At 44.9% G+C, this 27,939-nt stretch overlaps 2 protein-coding genes across 6 annotated transcripts in view; one reads left to right on the forward strand and one right to left on the reverse strand.

The window, feature by feature from the left end:
* The window catches only part of Vha100-1 (V-type ATPase subunit a family protein Vha100-1), a 44,875-nt gene extending 19,514 nt beyond the window's left edge, over positions 1–25,361 (reverse strand). The window contains exons 1-7 of one of the 5 annotated variants that reach the window (XM_089547917.1): positions 25,100–25,361; positions 24,863–24,941; positions 24,260–24,357; positions 20,834–20,962; positions 5,815–5,903; positions 2,509–2,635; positions 1,931–2,013 (exon numbers count right to left, since the gene is read on the reverse strand). In XM_089547917.1, coding sequence (XP_089404043.1) covers positions 1,931–2,013; positions 2,509–2,635; positions 5,815–5,903; positions 20,834–20,962; positions 24,260–24,357; positions 24,863–24,941; positions 25,100–25,216 — 722 coding nt within the window. In that variant the 5' untranslated portion in view covers positions 25,217–25,361. Of the gene's footprint in view, positions 1–1,930; positions 2,014–2,508; positions 2,636–5,814; positions 5,904–10,107; positions 10,218–12,114; positions 12,167–20,833; positions 20,963–24,259; positions 24,358–24,862; positions 24,942–25,099 lie in introns of those variants that run through there. The other 4 variants (XM_089547918.1, XM_089547916.1, XM_089547920.1 and 1 more) reach the window with 4 other exon arrangements.
* A 23-nt stretch (positions 25,362–25,384) lies between these two features.
* Positions 25,385–27,939, forward strand: part of LOC149339103 (V-type proton ATPase 116 kDa subunit a 1-like) — a 52,348-nt gene continuing 49,793 nt past the window's right edge. The window contains exons 1-3 of the mRNA XM_089547921.1: positions 25,385–25,653; positions 26,125–26,203; positions 27,447–27,544. Of these exons, the coding sequence (XP_089404047.1) occupies positions 25,606–25,653; positions 26,125–26,203; positions 27,447–27,544 (225 nt within the window). The 5' untranslated portion in view covers positions 25,385–25,605. The remainder of the gene's footprint in view (positions 25,654–26,124; positions 26,204–27,446; positions 27,545–27,939) is intronic.

The raw sequence follows: 27,939 nt of genomic DNA on the forward strand, positions 1-27,939 counted from the left end.
GCTAATAATTCGATACACCTGGGCTCCATATTAGTGGAACCGGTTTTATCTGCCAAGTTAACCTTCAAGCTAGCAGAATGCATCGAAATGTGACACACAACAAGCCACCAATGACAAAAATCTTCACAGACTGTGTTTTGCCAATGCTCACTGTAATATGTAGAAAGGATGCCAGAAAATTATGCGAAACTGTTCTATATACTCAAAAGTAACCAATGAACACTGTTTCTTTCCAAGACTTAATTTATTCGTTAGGTACATTTTGCAGTTAAACTTCTGACGTCAACATCTAGTGTGCTTCACAAATGCACAGCCATTTGGATCCCTGAAGATTTTGTATGCCATTCACAATATGTCGCCATGGCCAGAGTCCAACAAAGAGGAGGAAAAAAATTGCCGTGTTCTACTTAAACGACGCCTTACAGCAGAGTGTCTGACGAACTGGTAAGCAGGCCACTTAATCGTAAAACATCGAGCATCCGCCCATGCTCGAATAAGCGCCCACCCCCCTTTTTCGAGAATTTGAATTTCCCTAAAAACCGAGCAAGCACCCATGCGATTATGGCCTGTACCCAAGAGACATTAAAAAACGCGGCAACAACACATTAAGTGCCCATTGATCGGAGTCTTTGCAACGTTTATAGCTGAGGTAGGGGAGGGGTGCGAACATAGAGTTTCTTACTATTACCTAGAGGGAAAGCTGGCGGCGCTGCACTTCAGCCACCATGGACGCCCAAAGCATCATGGGGCGGTGATCTACTTGTTGTGAGACAGTCGTATTTTTTCGGGGGCACGGAATGGCACTACTGAGATGTTTCATTCCGAAAACGCTGTTCGTGTGTGCGCAGACTACTTTCGCGCGAACGCAGTGGGCAAAAAACATAGTAGTAAAAATGCATAGACACACGACGCCAATAGAAAGTTTCACTTTCCCGAAATGCTATTAAAAAACTTCTTAAAATATCTAAGTAACAGCATTTTTTTTTAAAACATATTTGCTTTTAAAAGTGCGCCTGTTAATTACGAAATATTAGTTTTTATAGTGTTCATTACTTGGCCAATAGGAGAGCGAGTCGTCTCTTATTTTGGGCAAACTTTGCACTTAAATGCTTTTCTGCTCGTTTGTTGCAATCATTAGACAAGATATTAAATGTTACGACGTTTGTAGTTACCAAACAGCTTTAGTTTTCTATTAATTTTTGGCCAAAAGTTGCAGTTCCGCAACAAGTAGCTCACCGCCCCATGATGCTTTGAGCGCCCATGGTGGCTGAAGTGGTCTCGAGGGGTCGCCATGCAAACTCCCATAGACGGGCTGCCAGCTTTCCCTCTAGGTAATAGTAAGAAACTCTATGGGTGCGAACGAGGCAATGCCATTATTCAGACGATACGCCTAATTTCGAGGTCAAGCAGTTTCCTAAGGAAACCAACAAAGGAACCCGACGGAAACTGTCGCGACAAAATGTCCTGAACTTCGTGTCCAGAGCATGGGTGGCAATATCGGAAGGTGTGATATGGGACTCCTTCCAGGGCTGCGGCATTAACACTTGCCTGGACGGCAGCAAGGACTGAGCGCTCCATCAACACCTAGCTGGAATGGGATCGCCATCCCTGCCCGAAGATCGTGGCACGGCGCCTTTACCGACATGTGCTTGGTCCTCGTTTTGTTCGGAGTCGGAAGAGTGGGTCGACAGATTCAGTGACGAAGATTAGCCATGCTTTAATTACCCAGCTTTTCATATCTTCTAATTTTTCAAATTCTTCCTCTCGCACTTGCTGTGTTTACAACCCACAATGAGGTCTAGTATTCCCACAAACACAAACTGAGGGTGCGCATAATGCACAGGTCAACCTCAAAGCTTTCAATGCCACATTTTTGAAGCTGTCTAAATAGTGTATGTGGAAGAACAGAAAGTAAAATGCAGTCTCCTACCCTTCGCAAATCTTTTTCACTCTTGTCTTGAGCTGCTCTCCTTGGAAGAAAATAATAAACACAGTCTTGTAGACTTGGTCACCCTGGGTTGAAAAAGATATTACACATCAGGAAATGGCAGTTTTAGTGAGTACCACTTGAAACTGTACTTTGTGATCCATGCACTTATTCTGCACTCTCACTGTCTCTAAGTCTGTTTATTCAGTCTGCTCACTTTGCATTATTTTTCTGGATGTGCCTTGTTCTTGCGGCTATAACTTATGAGTATGTACTCAGTTCATGCAAGCCAACGAACTCTATGCGAGTTTTTCTTGTGTCAACGCTACAAGGGAGGCATTTTGCGAAGGAATCTTAACATGTTGATACTCACTGTAAGCTATTAATAACATTACGATATTAAGCAGGCTGATGATTTCAGTAGATGCCTACAAGCACTTACTTCTACTACCCATCCACAAGAGCCAGATGTCTAGCAACTATGCAACTCAACTTTTGAAGTGATTCGATGTCGAACAAAGCAGGATGCATAAATGGAAAGCTACCTTGCAAGATGAAAAAATAAAAACCCATAGACTCACGGTGACTGGGTCCTCCAGTGGCGTTTCAATGGCTGCTTGGCGAAGGAACACGTTGCCACGACACACTCGCCACAGCATGCGCTCGAAAGACGGGAGCCGCTCCCGCAGAACCACTCCAGCCACAAACCTGGCCGATGCAAGCACCGTGGCAGCCACGCGCACGCGCACACATAACACTGTCAGCACACATACACACGATACAAGTTGCAAGAAAGCAGTGCTAAGACAAGCGGCACAGGGAAAGACTGCTTTGTTCAGTCCCCTTTATTTAACCCACCCCTTTGCAAAAATGGGGCAGTTGAAATGCTTTCTAAGTATGCTACTTACATATATAGCAGCTAATTAAAACTGCCCCTAAACGTGGAGGGGAGAGTGCTACCGGGACAGAGCAGCAAAACATTAAAGGCAACGGCACTGAAGGCAGCAACAGTTCACTATTATGGTCTATGCAACGCCTCTACTCCTCCTCTGTATGACCCGAGATTTCCAGCCACAGGCTTTAGAAGTGTGCCATGCAATGCTCTCCAATGAAAATACCCCACAATAAATGGCAGCCAGCAGGCATTATTGCCAAAAATAAAAACAAAGAATGCTCACCAAGTATGAGATTAAAAATATGCAGACAGTGAGGTTGTATTCAACCAGTGGGGAGAAGCAAGCCCAAGTGAATGTTGTGGCTTTACTGCCCGTTGATACAGCGTCATCTTTCCATTTCGCCTTAATTAAATCACTCGCTCAACTGGTGCTTTTCATTCACTCCGCGAGCTCCATCATGCCAACTATCTGCACTTGACAACATATGCTCAGATTTCAACGTGTCATTTCACCAAAGGGTACCAGGTGTCAACCTTCATGAAACAGCGAAAAAAATGTTTAGAAGAAATGATTCAGCGAAAAGGCACAAAACAGAAGACTTATTCTTAAAGAAAGGTGTTTTTTACCTCATACATTAATTAAAAGAAATGCCCGACATTTTAGGTACAAACATATTTTCTTGCAAGTGGCGCCTATTTGAAACAGCAGTAAATGAGGCACTCCTGTCACTGGCAGCTTTTAATGAAAAAGGCAGTTTCAGGAGTCTCACTAACAGCCGATTTTTTTTTAAAAAGAAGTAAAGCCGCAGATATGAAAGCCTCGTCATAGTCATCTAAAGGTTTAAATGGACAGCCTACAACAGTAGAGAAATATGAAACGCAGCTTTTTCTCACTGCAGGGTACTGCATGCAGAAATTTTCATCACAGCAGCACGAAGTGACTGAATGCGTATCGCTAAAGATTTCTCGAGTATGTTAAAGGCACACTAGCAATGAGCTTGCACAATGTCAGCATCATTGAGCTGGCTATACATTCGGAAAATATTCAATTCAACACGAGTCTCCAGTGTTCCAGCAATGCCTAACTTGCCAAGGCCTCTACAGCAGCTGGTGGCATCTGAGGCAGACTTCCATGACTACGGTGCACAGAGGTCCATTTCAAACAACCAAAACAATCTGTAAGGTGCAAGTGCAATGCTGTACCAAACACAGTTCAGGTCATGCGCTGGCACGTGCCGTCAGTGGTTGCAATGTGCAAAAAAGCATGCAAAAGCTATCCACTGAACTAGACCCCGTGAGTGCAATGCCACAGTAGCCTGCATAGAGCAATGAGAAGCGTGCAGAAGTGTAACCATAATTTGGCATGTGCACTAAGCACTGCCTCACATGTCCTTGAACTAGCAATGATCATAAATAAAGGAGCTATCAGTAACTCCCACAACGTAACTGTATCAGAGTGGTTTGGTTTATGGTTTATTGGGGTTTAACGTCCCAAAGCGACTAAGGCTATGAGAGACACCGTAGTGAAGGGCTCCGGAAATTTCGACCACTTGGGGTTCTTTAACGTGCACTGACATCGCACAGCACACGGGCCTCTAGAATTTCGCCTTCATCGAAATTCGGCCGCCGGGGCCGGGATCGAACCCGCGTCTTTCGGGTCAGCAGCCGAGTGCCGTAACCACTGAGCCACCGCGGTGGGTGTATCAGAGTGGTATAAACCACTTTGTATCAGAGCGGTATAAACAGTTTTTTGGAAGGCTGGCTGATGCAATTCGTTCTACCTCCTAAAAACTGCACGAGAAAAATTTGGACCAAAACGAGGACACATGCACTGCGCTCTACAACTGTGTGTGTCCTTCTTTCTGGCTGTCAATTTTCATGCAGTTTTTGAAGACTAATTAAAGGGACACTGAGGACAAGTCCATTCAATTAACGTTTTCAGTAAAAATTAATTATCTCGTCCTTTCTGGCTATGGTGGCGCTGCAAAAAAAAAAATGCATTTATCGGCGAGACAATCGGGTTTAAAAATAATCCTGTCAGTTTATGTTAAATCGTGACAACTTTAACCAGACAGGACTGGTTGCCAATGTTCTGAAGTGAATGGCAGCCTAGCATGGCTTCTAGGATCAATGTAACAAAAATTAGTTTCAACGCACACATATTACTTGTGAAATCTGCCACTGGTGGGGAAACTTCTATTTCTTTTTTTTTTTCTGCATGCATATTTTCTAGCTTAAAAAGCTCCGTTTTCAATGAGAATTGTCTCTGATCAGAATGTGGTAGCATATTAATACACGCCAACTTTATTTGTCATCAATGTTCCTTTAATGTTGGTATCAGCAGCCAAAAACTTGCCTTTCACTCATGTGATAATTTAAATGCAGTCCATCTCAGTCAATCAGCTTAGGTGTGGCAGATAAGGGTGGCAAATAAGTGCACCCATGCCATTGAACGGAGCCCTACATAGCATAACTATCAGTTTTTTTTTCTTAAGCACAGGACAAACTATACTGCTGGCCAAAATGACCCCTAGAGGCACCATGACATTCACAGCCAAATGGGCAGAGGACTGCAATGGAAGGAACTTGGCAATTTACTTTGTTACTGTTCAAAGTACGCAAGGCATATGTAAAATGGATGGAGCAGGAAACGTCCGCCTTTTGGACAGCTGGTCACTCCGGGAAGTTTCTACATTCAAGATGGTAAAGCACCGACAACTGCCAGAAAAACTATGTGTACATTGTGCCAGCAATAAGACGCAAAAAAAAAGCGCATGGTTCAGAGAGAGAAATTCCAGTGATGGTCAAGAGTCAGTGACAGCAGACTAGTATACAGCTGAGAAGGGCACCACACCGGGCTCGACCTGCACCAAAAAGCTCGGGTTTGCCATCATGCAGAAACCCGTTCACCCGAGCACTTCACCTGCACCCAGCTCAGAGACAGTCTGCGGCTCAGAAAACTATGTGCGAGACAGAACGGCAGGTGACCTACCCAAGTTGCATGGACGAAGACGCAGTCATTTCGCTAGGCACCAATTGGAGATTCATGTGCTCTAAGTCCATGGTCCGAGCATGCGATTGCTGCGTTAACGCCAACCGGCAGACAGATGTGAGACGCACTGCTCTTGGCATGACAATCCCCACAGAGGGAAGGAGAGGTGGAGAGAGCAGAGCACCGACAGAGGCATGCCACAACAACACAGTGAGGAGGATTCGGGGGTGACAAAGGGAAACTGCCCACAGCATGGAAGGGGGGAAAAATGCTTGGAGCTAGGAACAAGGCTCCTACAGCAGGTTGGAGTCTGTGCAGCAGGGGTGTTAGTGCAAAGAAAAAGGAGCATGGGAGGCTTCGCCACAAACAATGCTTGACAGATCACTGGCATGTGACAGATCAAATGACAGATCACTGTCAGGTGTCTGAGTTGCCACATTCAACCCTGGAGTGTGCTGGAAAGTACTTCACACAACACAGCTCGGGCACTCGGGGCACAATGCAGTCAAGAGCTGAGCCAATGCACCAATACCAAGTCGCCCACTGTAAGCTCCAGCACTGCGATACAGTTGAGAACACTCTAGCTGGAAGAGTGGTGGGTTACATTTCGTACAGACAACATACATGACAACATGCGTGAAACCGAGACATGCAATCGTCATTTGCCCTAATGCAAAGTGTAATGCACAAACCCAAAAAACAATGCAAAGCATACTACAACCACTTGGCTTGTATATACAGAATACCCTTCACATGGAGAGAAGCCTAAGGATAAAATTTAGATGAATATTTTTTTTTTCATCTGAAAAAAAAAAAAAAAACAGGATATGTCTACCAAAGAGGAGCAGAACAAATTCTACCAGATTTTGCATCACGGGATAAGCAGTGCTCGCAGACGAGGACAGTGACGAAGAATGACAGCTTTTTCTTCATTGTCCTCAACTGCAAGCGCTGCTTATCCCATTTTGTCTGAAAAGCATCTGGCCCAGCAACTTACCATTCTCATATTTTTCACCACTTAATGCCATGAGACTACAAGCACTCACAATCTATCAAAGCAAAACTGCGCAAACCAAAAGAACTGGCAGATGCCAATGTTACATGTTTAGATGCACACATGCGAAGATATCAAGCGACATCATGAGTTGAGCTTCTCTTAGTCGTGCAAGCAACATCCTGACCCGTACAAGAAAGGTGGCTGTTAGAAACCACACTGCAAAGCCAAGCATAAAATGTGGCATTGTTAGACATGCAATGTTAAGTTTGGCCCAGAGTGCTCTATATGGTAAAGTGCAGTCAAGAATATGGCGATGATTACCAACTAATTAGTAAACATTTTGGTCACTGCAAAAAAAAAAAATTGCTATCAGCCTTCAGTAAAACAGAGGAAAAGGCTAGCTGGTAAATTCCAATGCTGCATTGCAACCTTGCAATGCTGGACACAGATCAGAACTGAATGAGAACACCTCATCCAGTTCCTATCTTTCAGTCTTTAACCGTGCCCATAAACTTATAAAAATCCGTGCCATTCCTATGAGTAATAGTGTCAAGAAAATTTTAGTCTTAAATTGTATGAAACTAGGTGCTATACGCAGTACCCTGCATGCACACAGTAAAACATCACAACTATAACCAAAAGATAAGTGTTATTGTTAGGGCAGCTTATGATATGTAGCCACAAAATGAGCAAGGTCTGCCAGGATGTTAAGGCCAACTACCATGCCCTTGCCCGTGGGGCAAGTCAATGCATGGGCAGCAAAGACCAGCACATATGCCATGCAGATGACTAGCGAACCAGCAAACAGCTTGCTAAGAAGCCTTGGCATAGGAATCGTGACTGTCTGCTTCATTTTTTCAGTCCTAAAAGCAATCAGACAAGTAAGTAACCTTAGACGGCACAATAAGAAGACGGGCGTAAATTCCAGCTTGACGCGATTGCAACGCTGCAAGTTGTGTGTACAGTTTAAACTTGTGTTGTTGACCGTGCTCAACTGTGATCACCGATTCAGATTTATATTTTCTGCTGAAGTGGGCCCCTAAATCCAACCGCACGGCACCCGTGAGCGCATTCAAATGTGAAAGTCCTCTGATTTCTCTAGTGCTCCAAGGTATGACCCATACATAAAAAAAAAGAAGAAGACCTTTAAGACCTTGACAGTGCCAGTGGCTTTTAATTTCAACCACCATTAAGGCGCCATTGGCAACAAAAAGAGAAGGCAGCATACGTGCTTCCCGACCATACTGCCATTTATGAAAGACTGCATCAACTCAAACAGCAAGACTTGGCGCTTTTCTAGCTTAAGCTACAGACAGCTGCAAATCTCAGTGAACAAATAAGCTAAGCACAAACATGAAACGTGGTAGACACTATCATTAAGCAGACAGAAGTGTAAGAAGGAAGCTCTAACAATGCACTCGAATTATAGCCTTCAACAAAATCTACCTTTCCTGACAAATACTGCCTCTGACACGTTAACAGAAACAGAAGCAAATGTTGAAAACTAGATATCAGTCTCAACATGTACACTAGCTCAACTGTCTCTTATGGGTCAAGTTGAATACATGTGCCGATTCTAAAGTTTCATATACTGGCTTCCTGCTTAAACACGACAATGACCATTTAGTCACATGGGACTTTAGCATTGCCATGTGCCATCCTACAGAGAAGTTCCCACAGCATTGAGCTTGCTGCAAGGCCATGCAGTGTATGTCTGACAGCTTCCCCTGTACCTCAAAGCTCTGGCAGCATGAGCAGGCAAGTTCTCGCCTCCAAAAACTCTGAGCACCGGGAGTGCTATACAAGCTGCACGGCAGAGCGGGAATCAAGCCTCACGACCTGGAAACTATCGAAAAGGATGGCACAGGAGGACAGATGGGAAAGCCACCAGTAGCTGACACAAGGGCAAATCTAGTCACTTTCAACGAGTGAAACTCCCCTTCAGTGTCATTCATGCAGTGCCACATAGCAATGACACACTTCAGTGACATTCACCTTGAAGCAAGTTCAGCAAACTACCTTCGCTCAGCCTGAATACATTTTATGCCATCTACATGTGCAGCTTCAATACCATTGCTCCAGGAATGCATCAAATTTCGCTGTTAAAAAGTAGATTTAAGACCGTAATATGCATGGGAAGAGCAAAAAAACATTGCGCTAGTTTGCTTCACAGGGCGTTGATATGCTTCATGCCTGTCTTGACTAGCATAATATGACTAAACGTGCTCCAAGATGCTTTTTTTGTGGGCGATGTGAACAATTCTGAATTAGCTTTCTCAGTCATACACTGGGAAACTTGGCACAGCACTGCTAAGTGACTTTATGAAGCAAGAGTCCACTCGTTGAAAGTGACACTAAGCTTGGCCGCCTGCCACATTTACAACAAAAGCCCCACCAAAGCAACACCCTCAAGGACTGCTTTGCAGGCCGCCACTTGGATCACTACTCATATGAGGTGCCTGCCACATGTGCACAAGAACTATCAGGCCAGACACTGCTATTACAAGATCATAAGGTGCAACTCTGTAAACTTAAGTGTTTGGTTTGGTTTATGGGGTTTAACGTCCCAAAGCGACTGAGGCTATGAGAGACGCCGTAGTGAAGGGCTCCGGAAATTTCGACCACCTGGGGTTCTTTAACGTGCACTGACATCGCACAGTACACGGGCCTCTAGAATTTCTCCTCCAAAGAAATTCCAGCCGCCGCGGCCGGGATCGAACCCGCGTCTTTTGGGACAGCAGCCGAGCACCATAGCCGCTGAGCCACCGCGGCGGCGTAAACTTAAGTGTAATGAAGCCTATATGATGTCTACAGCAAGCCTCCACATATCTGCTTAGTCTACATAAGCTGAACACATGCCAGTGCCACTGAGGGAGCATGCTCAGGCCACTGGTTCATGATCAAATCCCTGCACAGCAGTGGTTACCAGTAAGACTATCTATAGTCTCCAGATGCACCTGAACCCCAAGCCTAAGGATACACCAGCAAGCAAAGCCACAAAAGTGGCTAGTCGGCTGTTCATTCTGTAGGTATGAGGAGTACTACACTGACACACAAAAGCAAGCAGGATATTTCACAGAAGCAATACAGGCAGCGATGTGCATGAATTCTGTATCCTCTCCTGTTTGCTTCTACGTATTGTTTGTTTCTGTGCATCAGTACAGTGCGCCTCGCACCTACAGAATAGCAGCCAGCCCAACGGCGGCTCCACTCAACTCCAGTCATGGTAGCAGCTGCAAACACCATAAGCCTACAGCAGCGCTCACACAGCATGCGCCCCGACATAGTCCGCTCACCCGAGCCTGAGGGCCTGTCCGCCGGCCCTGAGGCCCTCGTCTCCCAGCAGCATGACGTGCTCTTCCTGGGCACTCGGGTCGTGCATCTGTGCACGGTGATGAAATTCCGCCTGGTGTGACAAACGCACCCGCATTGTACGCACAAGCCTGCTCTTCTGTCCCCACGGCCCATTTGGGGGGAGGGGGGATAGGGAGGGGATGGGACAACTAATAGGGAAGTAAAAGGCACAAATTGAGGCTCGCCCATAGTCCCTTTCCCGCAACGTCCTTTACTCCCCACAAAACGGGGACATGAGAGAAAAAAGCTGAGCCGGCTTTAAGAAGTCTTTGCAGTGTCAAGTGGCCTCTCGAACGGTAAAGATGCGTGCATTTTTAACTACAGAGCTAATGAAAGTGATCTACGCAAGAAGAGCATTTAAAAAATGCGCAGCATACTGTACACAGAACCCCTCCACAATAGCTCAACAAATAAAATACTACTGCTGCTGCCACAACTCAAACCTCAGAGCTTAGAAAAGACCACCAAAAGTCCGCCTACTAGGTGAACTATCCATGAAAGTACAGTCTTTGTCAAAAGTAACCAGGCTGCATGGTTTGCTTCTAGCTCGTACAGTGGAGTCCTTACAGCTTCCCTGAAGCTGAAATGGTCGTTAAAAGTAAGGACTGGGGGTCTTCTTACCTTCCAACACCTTTTGATCTCTAGAAAAGCCACAAGGGCTCCACTATACAAGCTAGAAGCTAATCTTGCAGCCTGGTTACTTTTGACAAAGACGGTACGTACAAAGAAATATAACTGTCAGTAAGGAAGCACTCCATACTAGTGATACAAAAATCATACTAACAACTTTTGGTCACTTGGTTTAGAGGCCTCCCAGAGAGTTTATACCCCTTAACATCCTTCTCTAACTCTCCACTCTATGTACTGAACGTTCGCCATGTTGAGAAATAAGATATTAAGGAGGTTTCAATAATGTTTTGCTGCTTGCTCAAGTACAGTTCACAGTGCAGTTCGTTACACTAAGAAACAGCTTTGCTGCTTCCCATGAAGTTCCTCTATAGTTTGTACTGCGCGACTCTAAACTGTACACTGTCAGAAATTATTGCGTAGATCAAGCCATTGTCATTCTTGCAGCCCAAACATCTTCCTTAAATAAACTCACTATAAATGCCTCCACATCATAAATGGGAAAGGGAAATGGGCAAGCCTAAGTCAAAAGAAAAGATGAAAAGGAAAAAAAGAAAGTGCAAGCCATGCAAAATTAACACATCATGCCAGACAAAACATTACAAGCAAACAAATGCAAAGAAAAGAAACAAGTGTAGGCATGCAGCATTTGCATCGCAGTATGTATTGCATGCACATAATGCAGAATAGACTACACCTTTTTTTCTTTTTTTTTTGAAAGATACTCCCAAAAGCACTCAGAAGCTTGCATCCTTAACCTTTCTAATGAAGAAACTCCCCATAAACTAGCCATAATGCTCAAAGTTAGTCACGCTTTAGCTGAGAAAAGTTCAGTCATAAGTGTGGACAAAAAAAAACAAAAAAACATTGCTACATAGATGAACTGACCAAGATGGAAAGACTCCTTTAAAAATAAGTTCACCAGAAATACTTCTGAGAACCTTGTAGAAAGCATGAATATGATAGAGAATCTGCATGAACTGAAAGTAAACGCAAGCTCATATAGCATCAATTAAGTAGAAAACTACACTCACAATTACGCTACAAGCAGACAAGCTGTGCCTGTGCTTCTAATGCAACTAAGAATGCTCCTGCTACATTAGAGCACTCCAGTGACAACAACAGCAATCTCATTAAAGGCATGTTTTATAGGCTAAAGAAGGACCTAATCATGCAGATGTAGTTAAAGTGGTATTTAGATTCTGACTTTCACTATTAGTAAATGGACACACAATTATACAAGGAAGCCATTTTTAGGGTCCGTTCAGTCACCTAGTTAGATAAACTGACATGCTCATATGGCTTGACTGTAATCTGCTTACGTGGGCATCCCTTCAAAGCTCCAGGCAGTGTCCTCATTTGCCCTTACCCATGCTTGAAGGGAGAAGAGATCAGCAGAGGAAGAAAAATGGGTGAGAACAAAGGTGAAAAATGGAAGCACAGATGGTGAAAAGACAGTGTAAGAGATCGAAGACAAACCTGTCCTGCTTTTCTGCAACGTGTCTTCACCGATACATTCGTGCTCTGGCATTTTTACAGTGCAAAATATGTGAAATAAATGTGCATGCCTTATTTTAGCTGCAACTTCGGCCTTTCTTTTGGATGCAGTAAACCAGTACTTTCTAGTCTTCGAAGTACAAGTGAGCCCTCAGTTCTTCCGCAGCGCTGTAGCCGGTGAAGCCACACCTGGTGGTTCAACTAAATGACACGGTGCCGAAAATTTTAGATGTAGATTTTTGCAGATATCAAGGTATGTAAAGAAATGGTGCCTTGCATCTCCTCATGCGTGAATCGCAATCAATAGAGTATCAACAATAATGCATAGGCAGCTTCATAACTGGTTTTCAGTCTAAGCTCTGCACAACTGAATCGCAAAAGCCATGACAGTGTGCTTGCTAGAGATGTCTGCAGGTTCCTTTTTTTTTTTTTGCAGTGCCCCTTATTATAGCACAGAGCTTCTGTACACAGTAGTTTTCATTGTAGCTCCCACTGTGGTGTTTCCTTTAGCATCTTGACTTAACCTTATTACGCAAGCTTTTTTTGCAATTTGCGAGACATGGTGCAACCTTAATAACCTTTGACTGCCGGCTCATAAAAGCTGTCACCATACTGTCACCTGTGCGCACGATACATCGACATCGAGGGTATTGCGATTATGCAGAACTGTCGCATCATGCAGAAGGCCATCAATGACTTTTCTACCGCTTACCCACTATGTGTCGAAGCAACTTTTTGAAATATTTGCACAATCCTCTTTAGGCAAAAAAAAAATTACAAATGCGAAACGAAAATGGCAAGGGAGCCTGTTCGAGTCAAGTGGCAGGGAGAGAGTGCCTTAAAATACAGTTAAGGCGAAGGAGGACAGGGTTCCAAAGGAGGCAAAAAATGAGGACATCTGCTGGATCCTGCATTTTACAGTGACTTTAGTGCGATTTAGTTCACGTGGCCATCAGCCCGCACTACAAACAACGTGCACGACAGACATTACGGGAGGCTGTCCTAACCAAGTCTGGCACTGACAAAAAGGTTAAACTGCACATACAGCAGCGGGAAAAGTGCAATGAAGCAAGAAGGGGGAATGTGTCAAATGGATGTGACAAGGGTGTTAGAACCTAGGAAACAAAGCAGGAAAGTCCGTTCACCTCAAGCCAGGGAAGCTTTCCACTACTACTACACAACCACAAAGAAAACTAAAGAAGGAGCAGGTTCTACAGGAAAAGGAGCAGGATGGGGGCCCCCACATACGTCTATACTCCTCAGCTATCGGACAGCTTGAGACACTCATGCGAGGCAGTCCAGTCATCACCTACTCGGAAGTGCCGCGGAACAATCAACGAAGGTGCAAACCTAGGTCTCACAATGCCAAAGCTGCAAAAAGAAAGCATATCAACCAAGCAGCACCACTCAGGTCTTGCCAACCCTGAACAAGCTGAGGCTTGCACCTAGGTACGGGCACCTCAGCTTGATCCTGCAGCCGCGACTTGCTCAAGACCATCAAACGCTACAAGGCGCTCCCCACGCGTGCACTCACGCTGACGCTGCAGCTGAAACAGACATCCTCAGCTCGAGAGCTGCTGGGGCTCTCCCTGCAATGCGCACTGGGAGGCAGCCCTGTTTTGCTCCACGGAGAGAGCCACAAGGATGCAAGCACATTACGCACACATGCACTGCAGTGGCTCAAAAGAAAAGAAAGCCAAACTGGCTGGCTGGCTCCCACAGGACTTGCATCAAACCATCCACAACAGTGTCACATCACTACGTTATGTGCAGGGCTTCACATCCCATCCCAATGCAACAAAAAAATTGTCTACTCTGTGCTTCCAATTTTATTGACAGTAAATGCCCCATGCAATGGTACGAGAAGCACTTGGCAACATCGCACACACTACTGCAGCCCTTTATTAGCGACTACATATGCATACAACCTCATGTGACTACACAGAAGTACAGAGAGAAGCACTATCTACCAGCTTCCCTCATCACTGCTACATCAAACTGGGGCACCATGTCTCGTTTGCCCAAAGCAGTAGTGCACTTTAGTGCACAAGGGGACAAACTTAACCGCAGTAATCAAAGAGGCTAGTGCTTCCACTGAACATAGGCCATGGGGAGCACTTTAGATCAGTTACTCCACTACATGCAAAGAAATAATGAAAACATCCGCCGACTAGTGATTGAAACCCTGCACATAATAAATGCAACAAACACACCGCTGCTCCGCGCACGAAGTGTCTAACGGACAGGTTGGTCTTCAACAGCAACGTACGCCTACATGCAAAGAAGACAAGGGCAACACAACAATTCTCCCCCAAGTGCAACATGCAACCCCCTCGCCCCTCTCCTCCCCCAATAGCCCGCGCTGCCTGGTTCCACGTGTAGCAATTCTTCTGGCCCAACAAGTGGCGAGGGCTCTACCCTCCCCCTCAACTTAGCGAAAAAAGATGCTGTCCCCCTCAACAAAGCAGAGAACAGAGCCAGAGACAGAAAAGCAGGTTAGTTGCACACAGGTAGATGGGCAAGGCAAGAGAAGAAGACGGGGGCAATGTTACACAGCACCATGTGAAGAGAGAGAGAGAGAAAAAGATCACTGGGGAGGGAAAACATTTTCTGCATGGTAAGAAGGCACTATTTTTGAACACCACAAGTTGTGGACAGGCAGCAGCTTTGATGTTAACTAGTGCAAAAGTGACAAACTTCCATTAAGTTCTTTGTGTTCCCAAAGTGCGGGGAAAAAAGAAAGAAGGCCTAGTCAGCTCAACAGAACTCCAGCGATTAAAGCACAGCACTTGTCCTGTAATAACCTATAAAAACCATGGCTAACCCCGAGACTTTAGAGTCTGGAATCAACATCTGTACGTCTAGCACTAAACCTTGCTGTGCTCCTTAACCCCTTAACCGTTTTGGACGAGCTGCGCTCGTCCTTGCCAAGCCGTCCCCAAACCGTTTTGGACGACTGTAGCTCGTCCTTGCTAAATAGGTTCTTCCTTTCAGCGTTTCGGACGAGCAGCGCTCGTGTGAGGCTTAGATGGCATTTTACTCGACAGATGGCAGCACTGACCTGATAATTTCGTTTTCTTCTACCGCATAAACGATTTTCTCGTATGGCAACCTGGGTTTTAAAAATGGCGTCCGGCGGAGGCGATGCGTGTTTTGGTGAGCCGTTTTCTCGGATAAGACGCTTTTCTTCCTCGTCACCTTCTTCAAATGATGGTGATTCAGACACCAAAGTGTACATTGTTTCAGGAAGCGAGGACGATAGTGATGACGTTGTGCTGATCAGCTCTTCCGATGAAGAAGAGGACAGCTCTGATGCAACATCGCGAGCGCACGTCAGTGGATATAGATCGACGTCAGCAACATCCCTACGCGACCCCCTCGGTTTCCTTTTTTCGGAGCTCCCTGTTAGACCACTATAAGCTCACCGGATGACTTGCTTGAATATATTTATCGCTTATTACCAGCAAGAAGTTGGTTTTCTGTATTGCGAGAAATAATAAACTTAAATATTCTAATTTGACTTCATGTTTGCTTCAAATATTTTTTTAAAGATCGAATGCATGCTTTTTATTGCAATAATAATCGAAATCAGGAATAAAAAAAATAAGCAGTTTTGTTAAGAAATTCGCTGACATAACAAAACGGTGAAGGGGTTAAGTAACAGACTTGTGACACTGGCGCAAAGCTGCTGCCTGCCCACCAATGTAAAACCAAGGGTTGCAAAAGTAGATGGAATCTGTGCTCGAGATTAGTTCAGTCAAGTCCTGGCTACACAGGCAGCGTGCTCTCTGCTGCAAGCGCCCACTTTTAGCGTGCAGCCTTGCTTTCGCAGGGCCCCAGCAAGGGCGCAGTACAGAACGGCAGGCAGCAGTTCACAAAAAAATGTTTTCAACTAGATCAAGACCCTCTGCTGTACAGTTAGTGTGCCCTGCATGCATCAACCTGTACACACTGCCACAGATAAGATTAGACGGGACCACATGTCAAGATAGCATTTGCTTCAGTACAGAATTCGTGGCCAGCTAAATGGCCATGACTTTAATCTCCCATATTGTGAGGAGTCTGGGCAGCTTTTAGCTTCCCGACTGGTCCATTGGCAATGTCTCGAATAAGTAACCATCTTACTGCTCTGCAAAAAACTCACTTAAGGGGCCCCGAGAACAACTCTACTAGGTTTTTGTTTAAAATATGATGGTAGGGCCTCTCATGGCTATGCTGATGCCCTTTCAGCAAAACAAAAAAACAATACTTTTAGTGCCGAAATTTCAAGCTAGAATTCTTTCTATGCGACACTGATTTAAACTCGTGGCATTCGGATGTGATGGAAGTGTTTAAAGTCTGTCTCCAGAAACAGTTCAGCACTTTTCACCGCAAGGAAAAAAACTGAAGGATTAAGCTTTGTCAGCAGTGGTCCCATTCCTTGTTTAGAGGTCAAGCACTTCAACGGGAATTTTGATGCTCATTACAGGGGGGAACAAAAAAAAAATCTCGTGAATGGGTCACTGGGGGGCAAGCTTTTTTTTGTAAATCTGCCACACTGCCTGTGGAAGCAACCAAGATGGAATCAGGACAAGACTGAATCAAAAGATTTCCAGCTACCAGCACCGAGGGTATATTAAGATGAAAACACACACACACACACACATGCACACAGTCATTCTTGCAAAACTCTGATAAGGAAGATTTAATCAAACAAAAAATTGAGCACAATGACTTACTGCAACAATACTGAAACGGAAAAAAAAACGGGGCTGGTTGTTGCAGTTGCCCTTTGCTCTGCTCAAAGGCACCTGCAATCTAATCTTAACAGCGTCACTGCATTCTGCGGCTATCTATACGGCTCTTAGGTAAGGAGAATATGTGCATTCCACATGAGCTATTATGCTGCAAACCATGCCAGCCTGCCCACGGATCAACTTATTCTCTCAAATGCTTAGCAGAAGAGTTAGAGGGATTTAATTCCAAAGTACAGAGCAAAGGGCCACTGACCCGCATCAAAAGTGGTGATCCAGCAGCTTTTTATAGCACGACACAAAAATGCTCATTTGCCAACTGCTGTCCAGTGTACAATGACATGCTCTCCTGCCTATCGGTTTTCCAGTGCTTAACTCTCAAAACAATGGTTCTCGAGGCAAAAATACACAGGTAACTGCAACACAGTCTTCATGACCTAAAGGCTGCATGCAACAGATCCTAGTTGAGCCCAGCGCCAGTTCCCATGCACCGTGTTTCTAGAAGTGCGGTCTTTTATTGCAAGGACGCCACCGCGTAGGTTTTACACATATCTATCTAAAAAAGGCGTTGGAGTCTTGAAATGCACTCCGAATCACTTAACTGCCTGCTTCCTCGGGGACGTAACTTAAAACAACTGATTCAGCAGTTGGCAAACAAGTGCATATGCCTAGCGTCACATTTAAAAGCGCTACATAGTCATGGACAAAAACTCAACGGGATGTGGGTTCACAAAAATAAATTTGTGTGCACTGTCAGCGAAATCGGGCCACTGAAAAGCATAGAAGCATGCATTTGCTGGTATAAACATGAACCAACTGGGTAGTGAGGCAATGAAATAAATTGTTTTCTGCAAATCCACATCCTGCAAAGTTTTATCCCTGACTGCACCTATGCACCTAATACTGTCCCTCAAACAGTACTGGCAATGATGCATAAAAATACCTCGCATTTTTTATTTGCTTTTGCACTCCTATCCTACACAGCCTCTCTTGTAAACCCTGTAATGCCCAGTGCATCACGCAAGATGCAGAATATAAAAATGAACAAGCTTTCATTTATGCTCGCAGCTATCAATCAGTTCCTCACACTGCAGGTAGGGACCTTTCCAACATATACTATATCAAAATAAGGTGCCAGCTACAAGATATAAAGATATGCTTGCTCACTGCGCAAAAGCTAACCGTAATGGCAAAACGGCCTCAAACTGTCAGTCATTTCGCAGCATAAGCAGATGACGGAACTGTTTTTAATTTTGGTTTATTGTATGCACCTGAGAATAGATGTGGTTTTATCATTCTTAAGGCATTTGGAAATAATCATAGTTCACCGATTTCAATTACTCAGCAATCACTTTCCTAGCTTAATTTATTCCACTGCTGCAATGAAGGAAATGAAACTGAATTTCACGAATTTTATCCAATGTTTTCACTGCTTGGGCATTACACGGTTAAATCAACTCCTGGGCTCCGCAGGCTGCACAGCATGCAACAGTTTTGTTTTTGAGCTGCAACATCCTCCCCAGGACCAGCACACATGACAGAGTGCATATGCAAGCACAAGCGTATGTTTCAGGCAAAACGCCAAGTACTGCAAGCGTCTGGGCATTCCGCAAAAATATGACAGACTTGGCATACATGAAACTCTCAGAAAAAATAAAAAATTTACTCTAAATTTTGTGCAGTTTTCACCATAACGATACAACAATCTGTGGTGTTATTCTAAATGTATCAAATGCCAGTAGCATGACTGGGGAATTCAATGGCATTGTAACACTACCTTTCAATGCATTCACAATGTGCGGACCTCAGAGAAGTTTGAAACAAATGAGCCATCACCAATGGTTCTCACAGAAGTTTTCAGTTATCACAGTGGATTGCCCTGCTTCCAAAACTAGCACAAAGATCTATGGAGTGCATACTGCAACCGCGCAAAACGACGCAGGACGAAGAGAGGAAAGCACAGGACAAGACGCGGAACTTCAACTAAGGTTTACTACAGGAAAACCACATTTATACAGGAATCGTAATCACACCTGATGAACAGCCAATACCATCAAATAACACAGGCACGTGGGCGCGCGTGGCACAAGTTAGCATCTAGATAGCTAAATCCTTTCTTGGATAAAGATATGGAAGTGGAGCTGATGCAACGGTCATTTTATTTTTTTATGCAGTAGGCTTCGAAAATTTCCCTGCTAGCTGGGTCGTCAATTTTTTCAAGACAATTGTGTCGCGGAACCTAGGCGTGCAGTTACTACAATGGCGACAATGTTTTGCCAGTTCCCTGCCCCCCACCAATGATTCAACAGCGGCGCGATGCTCTTGAAGTCTGACATTCAGGCAACGTTCTGTTTGCCCTATGTAGCAATTCCCATTGGCGGGGGGCGGGGAACTGGCAAAACATTGTCGCCATTGTAGTAACTGCACGGCCAGGTTCCGCGACACAATTGTCTTGAAAAAATTGACGACCCAGCTTAGCAGGAAAATTTTCGAAGATTACTGCATAAAAAAAGAAAATGACTGTTGCATCAGCTCCACTTCCGTATCTTTATCCAAGAAAGAATTTAACTATCTAGATGCTAACTTGTGCCACGCGCGCCCACGTGCCTGTGTTATTTGATGGTATTGGCTGTTCATCAGGTGTGATTACGATTCCTGTATAAATGTGGTTTTCCTGTAGTAAACCTTAGTTGACGTTCCGCGTCTTGTCCTGTGCTTTCCTCTCTTCGTCCTGCGTCGTTTTGCGCGGTTGCAGTATGCACTCCATTGTGAACCACCAACTAGCCCGCCTTCACTTGTTACAGAAAGATCATACTGCACTGCTTTGCATATGCATTAAAACACAAGAAGGCTTCCACGTGTTCCTTTTTTGTCCTGCATAGGCGACTTGAAGACGCCGAGTTTCACAAACTTCGAGTCATTGGCAGTCTGTATGCCCCTGCGGAAGCTCAATGTTGTAAGAATGGCCCCACCTCACCAACTCAGTGTCTACGGTGTTTGGCTACTAAGCGAAAGCTTGCAGGATTGCTCATTTACTGCACGATGTTAGTGCATGCCAGAAAATGTCGGACGGTCGAAACGGATCCACAGCTCTGGGATGTAAAACCATTACCAGCATACCATTACAAGAGCACTGTGGCCAAACTGAATATCAAAATACGAGTTTTTGTTGCATTTCCACCTGACCAAAGTCAAAGACCTCCACATTAACCAAGAGACTATTACTGCAGCGAGCACAGCAAGGAAGGCAAAGTTGCATGTATATTACTGCAGTCTGTTGACAAATCTGTTTGAGTTTCATTTATGCAGAGTCAGTTCTACATGAATGATGATCAGCATATGTGCCTCTAGCATGACATCCATTAGGCTGGTTGGACTTGGTTGAAATATGCCATGCATGCTGTGCAGCAACGTCCCAGCAAAATCCTGGCTGAGGGCATCATACACCCAACATTTTAAGGCAACTACAGGAGTCAACTGTTTTACGATCATGACCAACCTTGGCGAGGTTAGGTTGCCCACTCAAAGTAACCACAAAAACCTGTGCTAGTCTCGAGAATGTCATACATGATGTCTGGCTTGAAAGCCACACCACCAAAGACTGCCTCTAAGCTTAATGATACCTCACAATTCTTAAATGTTTCAACACGCCTCACCAATTTCACTATGTGCAGCTTGAGGCAAGACTAATTTCTGTCAAGTTTTCATGCAGTAGAGGGGTTCGGCATGTACAAGTAAAATTGATAGACTGAATGAAGTTACCAAAGCACTTGACACTAAGCTGCTACAGCACGCCGGTGAAGACACGTACCTCATCAAAGAAGGCCTGCGTTTTACGCAGAATGTGCTTCAGCTCAGTAAGCTCTAGGTAAGTCTTCTTCAGAGCTTCAGCATTAGTGTTCACCTCCTTCAGCTCATTCTCAAGCTTCTCAAATGTAGCCTGGAAAAAAAAAAAATTAAAAGGGGTGAGTAGTCAACAAGAGCAGCCCTATTCAACCACAAGGTTGCAGTTAGTATTGCTAGTACCTGTAACAATAGCTTGCGTGCCTAGACAGATAAATCTTCAAAAGATTTGTGTCAGCATGAACCCCACCGGGTTTCAAATACCGATAAACCCGCTTATATTGAAATCAATGAAGACAGCAAAATAATTTGGCTCAGTGGTTATGGTGCTCGGCTGCTGACCCGAAAGACGCGGGTTCGATCCCAGCCGCTGCGGCAGAATTTTTTTGGAGGAGAAATTCTAGAGGCCCGTGTACTGTGCGATGTCAGTGCACGTTAAAGAATCCCAGGTGGTCAAAATTTACGAAGCCCTTCACTACGGAGTCTCTCATAGCCTGAGTCGCTTTGAGACGTTAAACCCCATAAACTAAACTAACTACTGATATATCAGTTATTTGATAAATCAAAATTTGCTGAGGAAAGATGCAAGTGAGACACGAGTGCATGCATACCGCTTGCATGCCCATCCCAGCATCCAAGCAGTCAGCACAGTGCAGTGCCCCTGCCCAGTGCACCAGCATGTGGGCACGGATACAGTGAAATATGAGAAGCATTTCCTACATAAAACGTGCCGCATAGGATGTCCAAATCATGGTGACCAAATTGTACGACTTGTCCCAATGATAATATGAAGTCTGAACTACCTGTCTTGCTTCTGCTGGCAACTACTTATACAAGGAAGGCATACCGACGGAAACCTGGTGCCAGGTGCCCTAAACTAGCCTCCTTTAACATAACAATGCCACATAATAATTTATTCCAGCCAAAGTTGGTGGCTCAGTGGTTAGGGCACTCAGCTAATGAGCCAGAGTTCCGGGGGTTTGAACCCAGCCACCGCCACCGCATTTCGATGCAGGTGAAACACAAGCGCCCGTGTGCTGTGCAATGTCAGAGCATGTTAAAGATCCCCAAGGTAGTCAAAATTATTCCAGGCACCTCTTTCTTCTTTCACTCCAACCTTCTTCCTCCCTTCCCTTATGGTGCGTTCAGGTGTCCACCAAGATGCCAGACAATTACTGCGCCATTTCCTTTCCTCAAAAACCAATTTTCCAGTTTACCACAGCCTTCACTCTCAGCCGCAGTGGCAGGTATGGAAGTGTATCTGCTCTGAGCCTCATCTGGCAGCAATGCCTGACTGCATGAGTGGCTTCATATTCTTCAAAGTAAAACTTCACAACAGGAACATAATTGCAAGAGTGTCACGAGGAAGGGTACACTTTATGGGGCACAACAAAGCGCATCATTTGATAAATTCTGCACGATACTTAGACCACATACTGCCATCAGGTGCAATGCCACCATTGGGAGCTAGTCTCCCATTAGCTCTTGATGGCAGCATCAAAACCACATGCCCTCTCTACAGGCAACAAAAATTTTCATCCAACCCAAAGAGGGAGTGAATCATCCGAACAATGGGTGCCTAATAGGGACCTATCATCTCGCTTTCGTGTGTAGAGGTTTCCATGAAATTCTTCAGGGCATACTGATCTGAACAGTAACAGTTATGCCATGCCTGCACTGCATTTTCAAAAAATGAACTGTCAGTAATCAGACCAAGTGGAAAGTACCGTTAATGGTGAGCCTGGCTGAAGCAACATTCTAGAATGCAATAAAATGCAAACCATCTGGTTGGTTGGTTGTGGTCATGTCTTTGTAGACTGTGGTAAGCAACACCAACTCAAAGCATAAATTAGGAAAAAAAAAACCTATTTCAATAAAACTGCAACTTAAAAAGAAAAGCCCACATTAAGAAAAACAGCCCTGAAGTCTGCAATACTGGTTGAAATCTTGTAGAGAGCAGATTTGCTCAACAGATGCAAAGGGCAGCTGTATGAAACCTCAAGCCTTTCCCCACATCACAAACTGGCAATCAGACCTTCATAGAGCCAACTGTGGTGTCAAAAAATGTAAAGCTGTTTATAAGCATGCATCCCTTTTGGAGACAGGTAGGAACACTAGTCCTGGTTAAACCACTGGCTCATTCCAGTCCAGGTTGCAGGCAAGGGTAGTATTTAGCGACTTACTGGTCATATCCGTTTTGCACTACATTAAATCACAGCATATGCCTCTTTTGGTCACCTAAACTTACACGACCTCCAGCAGCAAGACAGCCAAAGAAGCAGAATTTTTCAACACGAGGTGCAAAACCAGCATCAGTCTGTAATAAGGCAAGTGTTGTGTAGTGGTTTTGGTTTAAGTCTATTTTGGACTTGTCCATGTTAACACAGAAAAAAAAAAAGACAGTAGACAGACTTTCACATTGCATTGAGCATGTCACGTCCCGTCACTTGTAATGTGTATCTTGGACTTATCCCTTTGTGGTACGGGGCCTACGACTGTATACCTGTACACATGACTTTTCAGATTATTTAGGTGTCAAGCAGTGTTTTTGAAAAGTCAGGAATGCCAGATACATTTCAAAGTCCTGCTGGACAGAATGGCAGGTTTATATATTCCCTGAAAAAAAAAAAAAAGTTTCCAAAACAAGAAATAAAGACTGATGTTGCAAATTTCTATAGTGGGCCTTGGAAGTGTCCGTTGCTGTCGCTTATCTGGAGCAGTGAAATGTTTTATTAAAGGTCAATGTAGCTGAGTTTTTGTTGCAGAAACAACTCCAAATGATAAAAAAAAAATTAAACTGTGCCTAAATGTATGATATAAGAATAAGGCTACGATTCCAAGAGTGGAATTGTGAGGTGTGCGTCAATTCGGAAAGTTCTTAAGCCATTCATTTTGTATTTGTGAAATATGGGCCTCGAAATATGTCACACAAATTTTCATATTTTTCTCAATTGTACAACAAAATGCATGTCTGAAAGAACGCTATGTGTGCTTGCGATTGTCTCGAGGTTCTCCTATAACTTCAACCTACTATCTGTCTTGTCTGTGTACCCTAGGCTTGTCACATAATGCAAACACCAGTACAACTGGGCTAATAAAGGCCTCTTCTCAAAGTTCTAACCAATGCATCCTGGCTCTTTATTAGGCCCACCTCAGCCTGTCACCCCAGCAAAAGCTCCAGTTTTCCCAGCTGGAACTGTGCTTTTGTGATTACCAGTTGGCTCTCACCACAGTTCGTGCAGAAAAACTGCTCCAGCAATCAAATGGATTCTGATGGTGTTCGCCAAATGTCACTACAGAGTGAAGACTGAGTTCAAACTAGTTTACTAGATAACTATTTACACCCGTCTCCAAATGCAGCACAAGAGTCAGTAAGGAAACTATCGGCACTTGCCTCCAAGTCTATCATTTCTCGGGGCTGTGGTGCTTCGGGGTTGTCACCAATGTCCAGCATTGGAATCCCATCCTTCTTGATCTCTTTCTCCAGGAAGCCTGGATTTCGGGGAAGAATCGAGTGGGATAACCAAAGGCGTCAGACTACACAAATGGGATCAAACTGAAACCTTCAGGTTGGCAGAGCATAGAAAATGTTTGAAAACCATGAGAAGGCAACCATATGCCCAACAATCTGGCACGGCTAGAGGAAGAAACAGGCTAATGCACGAAAACTCATTAGCCACTGAAGAGTAGTGAAAGCAAAATCGTAGCAGCAAGGAGCCCCAAGAGCTTCCCGTAATATACGCCAGTTCAGTACATGGGACACAATCATATCCGAATCTCGGTACAGTTAACGTATATGTATTCGCACTCTTCTGTCTGGGAAACCGAACATGAAAAAAAAAAAACTAGTACAACAAACACACCTACGCCAGCAAAGCAGTCAACCCGGGCAGAATTTCACGCAAGACAGCTGGCGGTTTGGAGGACGTCGTGAGAAACAAAAAAACGAACACAAGAAAAAGCAAAATACAGCTACAGGAGAATTTGCGACACTCACGTAGCTTCCGCTCCATTTCATCACAGCGGCGAACTTCATTCACGAACTTTCGTTGAAATGCATTGACGTCGGGGTTTAGCTAGAATGAGGCAAGAGAGGGAGCAGACAGAAATCAATGAAATGCGGTCAGAACAGGAAGAACGTATCTGCGCAAACCAAAAACGTAGGCTTGCAAACTGCTTGATTAACAGGCGTTAATCATGACTCAATGCGAAAGTAAAGTGAAAAAAATCTTACATCTCTGAACTGGACCAAACCAAGCTCGCCCAGCTCCGACACGCAGCCGTACGCTGCTTCGGATTGAAGAAACAGCTGGCAGAGGGTCATTTCCTCACTGCGGAAAAGGCCCCCCATCTTCACTATTGCCTGAAAAAGCTTTCCCAAATTCTTAACCTATGCGTACACCTTCACACGCCCCGATAAACCCGTAGCAGCAGCACTGCGGACTGCGGCGAGCTCAGCGCGATCATGTGACGACGATCAATGAAAGAGTCGTTGTTGACGCGAGCGCACCCGTCGTTAGCAAAAAGGGAGCGCTCATGCCAGCAGCGACGTGATCACGTGGGGACGTGGGGATCTATGGCGCCATCGTCCGTTACGTTTGAAACTGTTTACGTGCGTCACGCTGAGCGGATGATTGCACGGCATTGCTACGAGCACTTCTTTTCTTTTCTCAGCTTAAATAAGCTGTGCAAAACTGTTCCGTTTGATATCGGCGTGCTGTTAGGTCTCTGCGATGTTTTATGCTTTTACTGTGTCCTTTTACTGTGTTGTACACAGCGCACCAGCCGGTAAGTTTGCTTTTAACTATACAGCTTCATTTCTAGCGTGGCGAGCGTTTTCACATTCGTGTCCACGATTCGTCGTCTAATCCCAGTGAACGCCGCGCATGACCGGTTAGCTCGTGCGCGCGCTCCTGTCTGGCTGTCTCGAGCCACGAGTATCTGCCGGTGTTCTAGCTAGACGTTCCAGAGCGTAGGGCGTTCGTTTTAAAGCAGATTTTAAATTAATACGTTGCAAGATGGGCGGCCTCTTCCGCAGCGAGGAAATGACGCTGTGCCAGCTCTTTCTGCAGTCCGAAGCAGCGTACGGCTGCGTGTCGGAGCTTGGCGAGCTCGGTTTGGTCCAGTTCAGAGACGTGAGGTTTCACTTCTGCCCACCGCGCTCTAGCGCCCGGCTCGCTTCTTATGCCCGGTCATATATCATGGTTTCCAGTTTTTACAGTACGTTTTCTTGCTTTCCTCTCTGTTCCCTCTCTGCAGCTCAACCCAGATGTCAACGCATTTCAGCGCAAGTTCGTCAACGAGGTTCGCCGTTGCGACGAAATGGAACGGAAGCTACGTGAGTAATATACTGCACGGTTGGCTCCTATATGTCTTCTTTCGCGTAGCTGTACCGCCTTTATTTGTCATGTTTGTATAATGTGCGCTGTTTTGCTGGTGCGAGTACGTTCGTTGTCTCTCTCTGATGATGGCCATCCAACAGAGTGGCCTGCAGTGCGCTCTAGATGTTAAGCGTTTCTGACATGCATCGCTGTAAATCACTATCATTTCGGACGTGCATGTGCGGTAAGATGTTGTTTTGAGCTGTAGGCCATTCTGCAGATGAACCGCGGATGAAAATAAAAATCAGAATCTCGATTTTCATCCGGAGTGCAAATCGTGTCCAGCTGGAATTGCGGTTTCCAGGCAGAAACCGCCTCTCAGTCCTTATTACATCATCTCCAGCTTCCAGCAGGAAAATGGAATTCCCAGCTGGCTGCACCTGGGAAAAAACTTCTAGCTAACTGCAGTCAGAATTTCTTCAACTTCCAGCTGGAAAACGGAAATGCAGCTGGAACTGGAACACCAGTGTGCTGTTAGTGCTTTAGATGAGTGTGTGGACATCTGTACTATCTGAGCCAAAGTTGCCGTGAACATGGGAGTGCCTGACTTTGGGTAATATTTATTGGTGCTGCATACTATTGGTGCTTTCCAACAGGGCCACAGGGAACCAGCTCGCATGTGCGGTGCATGCCTTGCTGCCATTACTTGTGCCTAGTTGAAAGGAGGCTCAAGGTGTAAGCTACGTGCTAGGCCTCTGATTCTAGACCAGACATAACTGAACAAAGAAAAATATCTGTTGGAACCACGCTGATATATACATTTAGTGCCTAGTCTACCTTACTGTTTCCACTGCTGGTATTGTTTCACAAGTGTTTTGAGACAATTCTTGTTTATTTTCTCCAGCAGTTTCAGAACTCCTAGGTGCTGTATTTAGCCTTACGTCACTCTAGCAGGTTTAGCCCATCAAGCAAGCCTTCTCTCCTAACGTTTTTGTCGTGCTACGCCCATCCCTCATGTAATGTCCCAGCCAGGTGCCTTTGAGGTATAATAAGTAAATAAATAAACATGTAAAAAATGCACTTTTAACCTAAACGTTTCACTTTAGCCTTAGTGTAAGCTTCAGTATGTTTGTAATCTAAGTGAATGGCCCACAGCTGATCTGATCCATTTTAAGTGCACAGATGCTTAGCGTGTTTACCAAAGTCAGCTTGTGCTGTGGTCCACATTCCTCAGCTGTTTTTACTTCTGCGAAATCCCAGGCTTCCTGGAGAAAGAGATCAAGAGAGATGGCATCCACATGCCAGACACTGGCGACAGCCCAGAGGCACCCCAGCCCCGAGAAATGATAGACCTGGAGGTGAGCGCCCTGCTCGTGTCGGATGTCTTGATTGCTTAGCCCCTGATGCTTGCAACTGCTTTTTAATGCGAAAGCCTTTAATGGCTCATACTTGCAGCCATGACTCTGTCAGTCTGTCCGTCTGTTACATCTGAAGTGAAAGTCGTAACTAGTCGTTACTTGTCACATTAGCCAGTCATGACCAGTTAGGCATGACTGGTTAGTCATTACCTAACCAATCATGACTAGTTAGTCATTGGTCATGACTAACCAATCCAAATCGCTCATAGCCGCCTTGTGTGTGCCTACTGCTGTGCAGCCAAAGTTACGTGGAAAGGCTTTTGCCTCGCGCACTTTAGATCGTCAAAGTGCCCCCTGAATTTTTGGTGCACATGATAGCTGCTACGGTTTGGATA

The sequence above is a fragment of the Amblyomma mixtum genome, chromosome 6 (assembly GCF_055824585.1).
Source record: "Amblyomma mixtum isolate Tamu chromosome 6, ASM5582458v1, whole genome shotgun sequence".
Classification (NCBI taxonomy): domain Eukaryota; kingdom Metazoa; phylum Arthropoda; class Arachnida; order Ixodida; family Ixodidae; genus Amblyomma; species Amblyomma mixtum.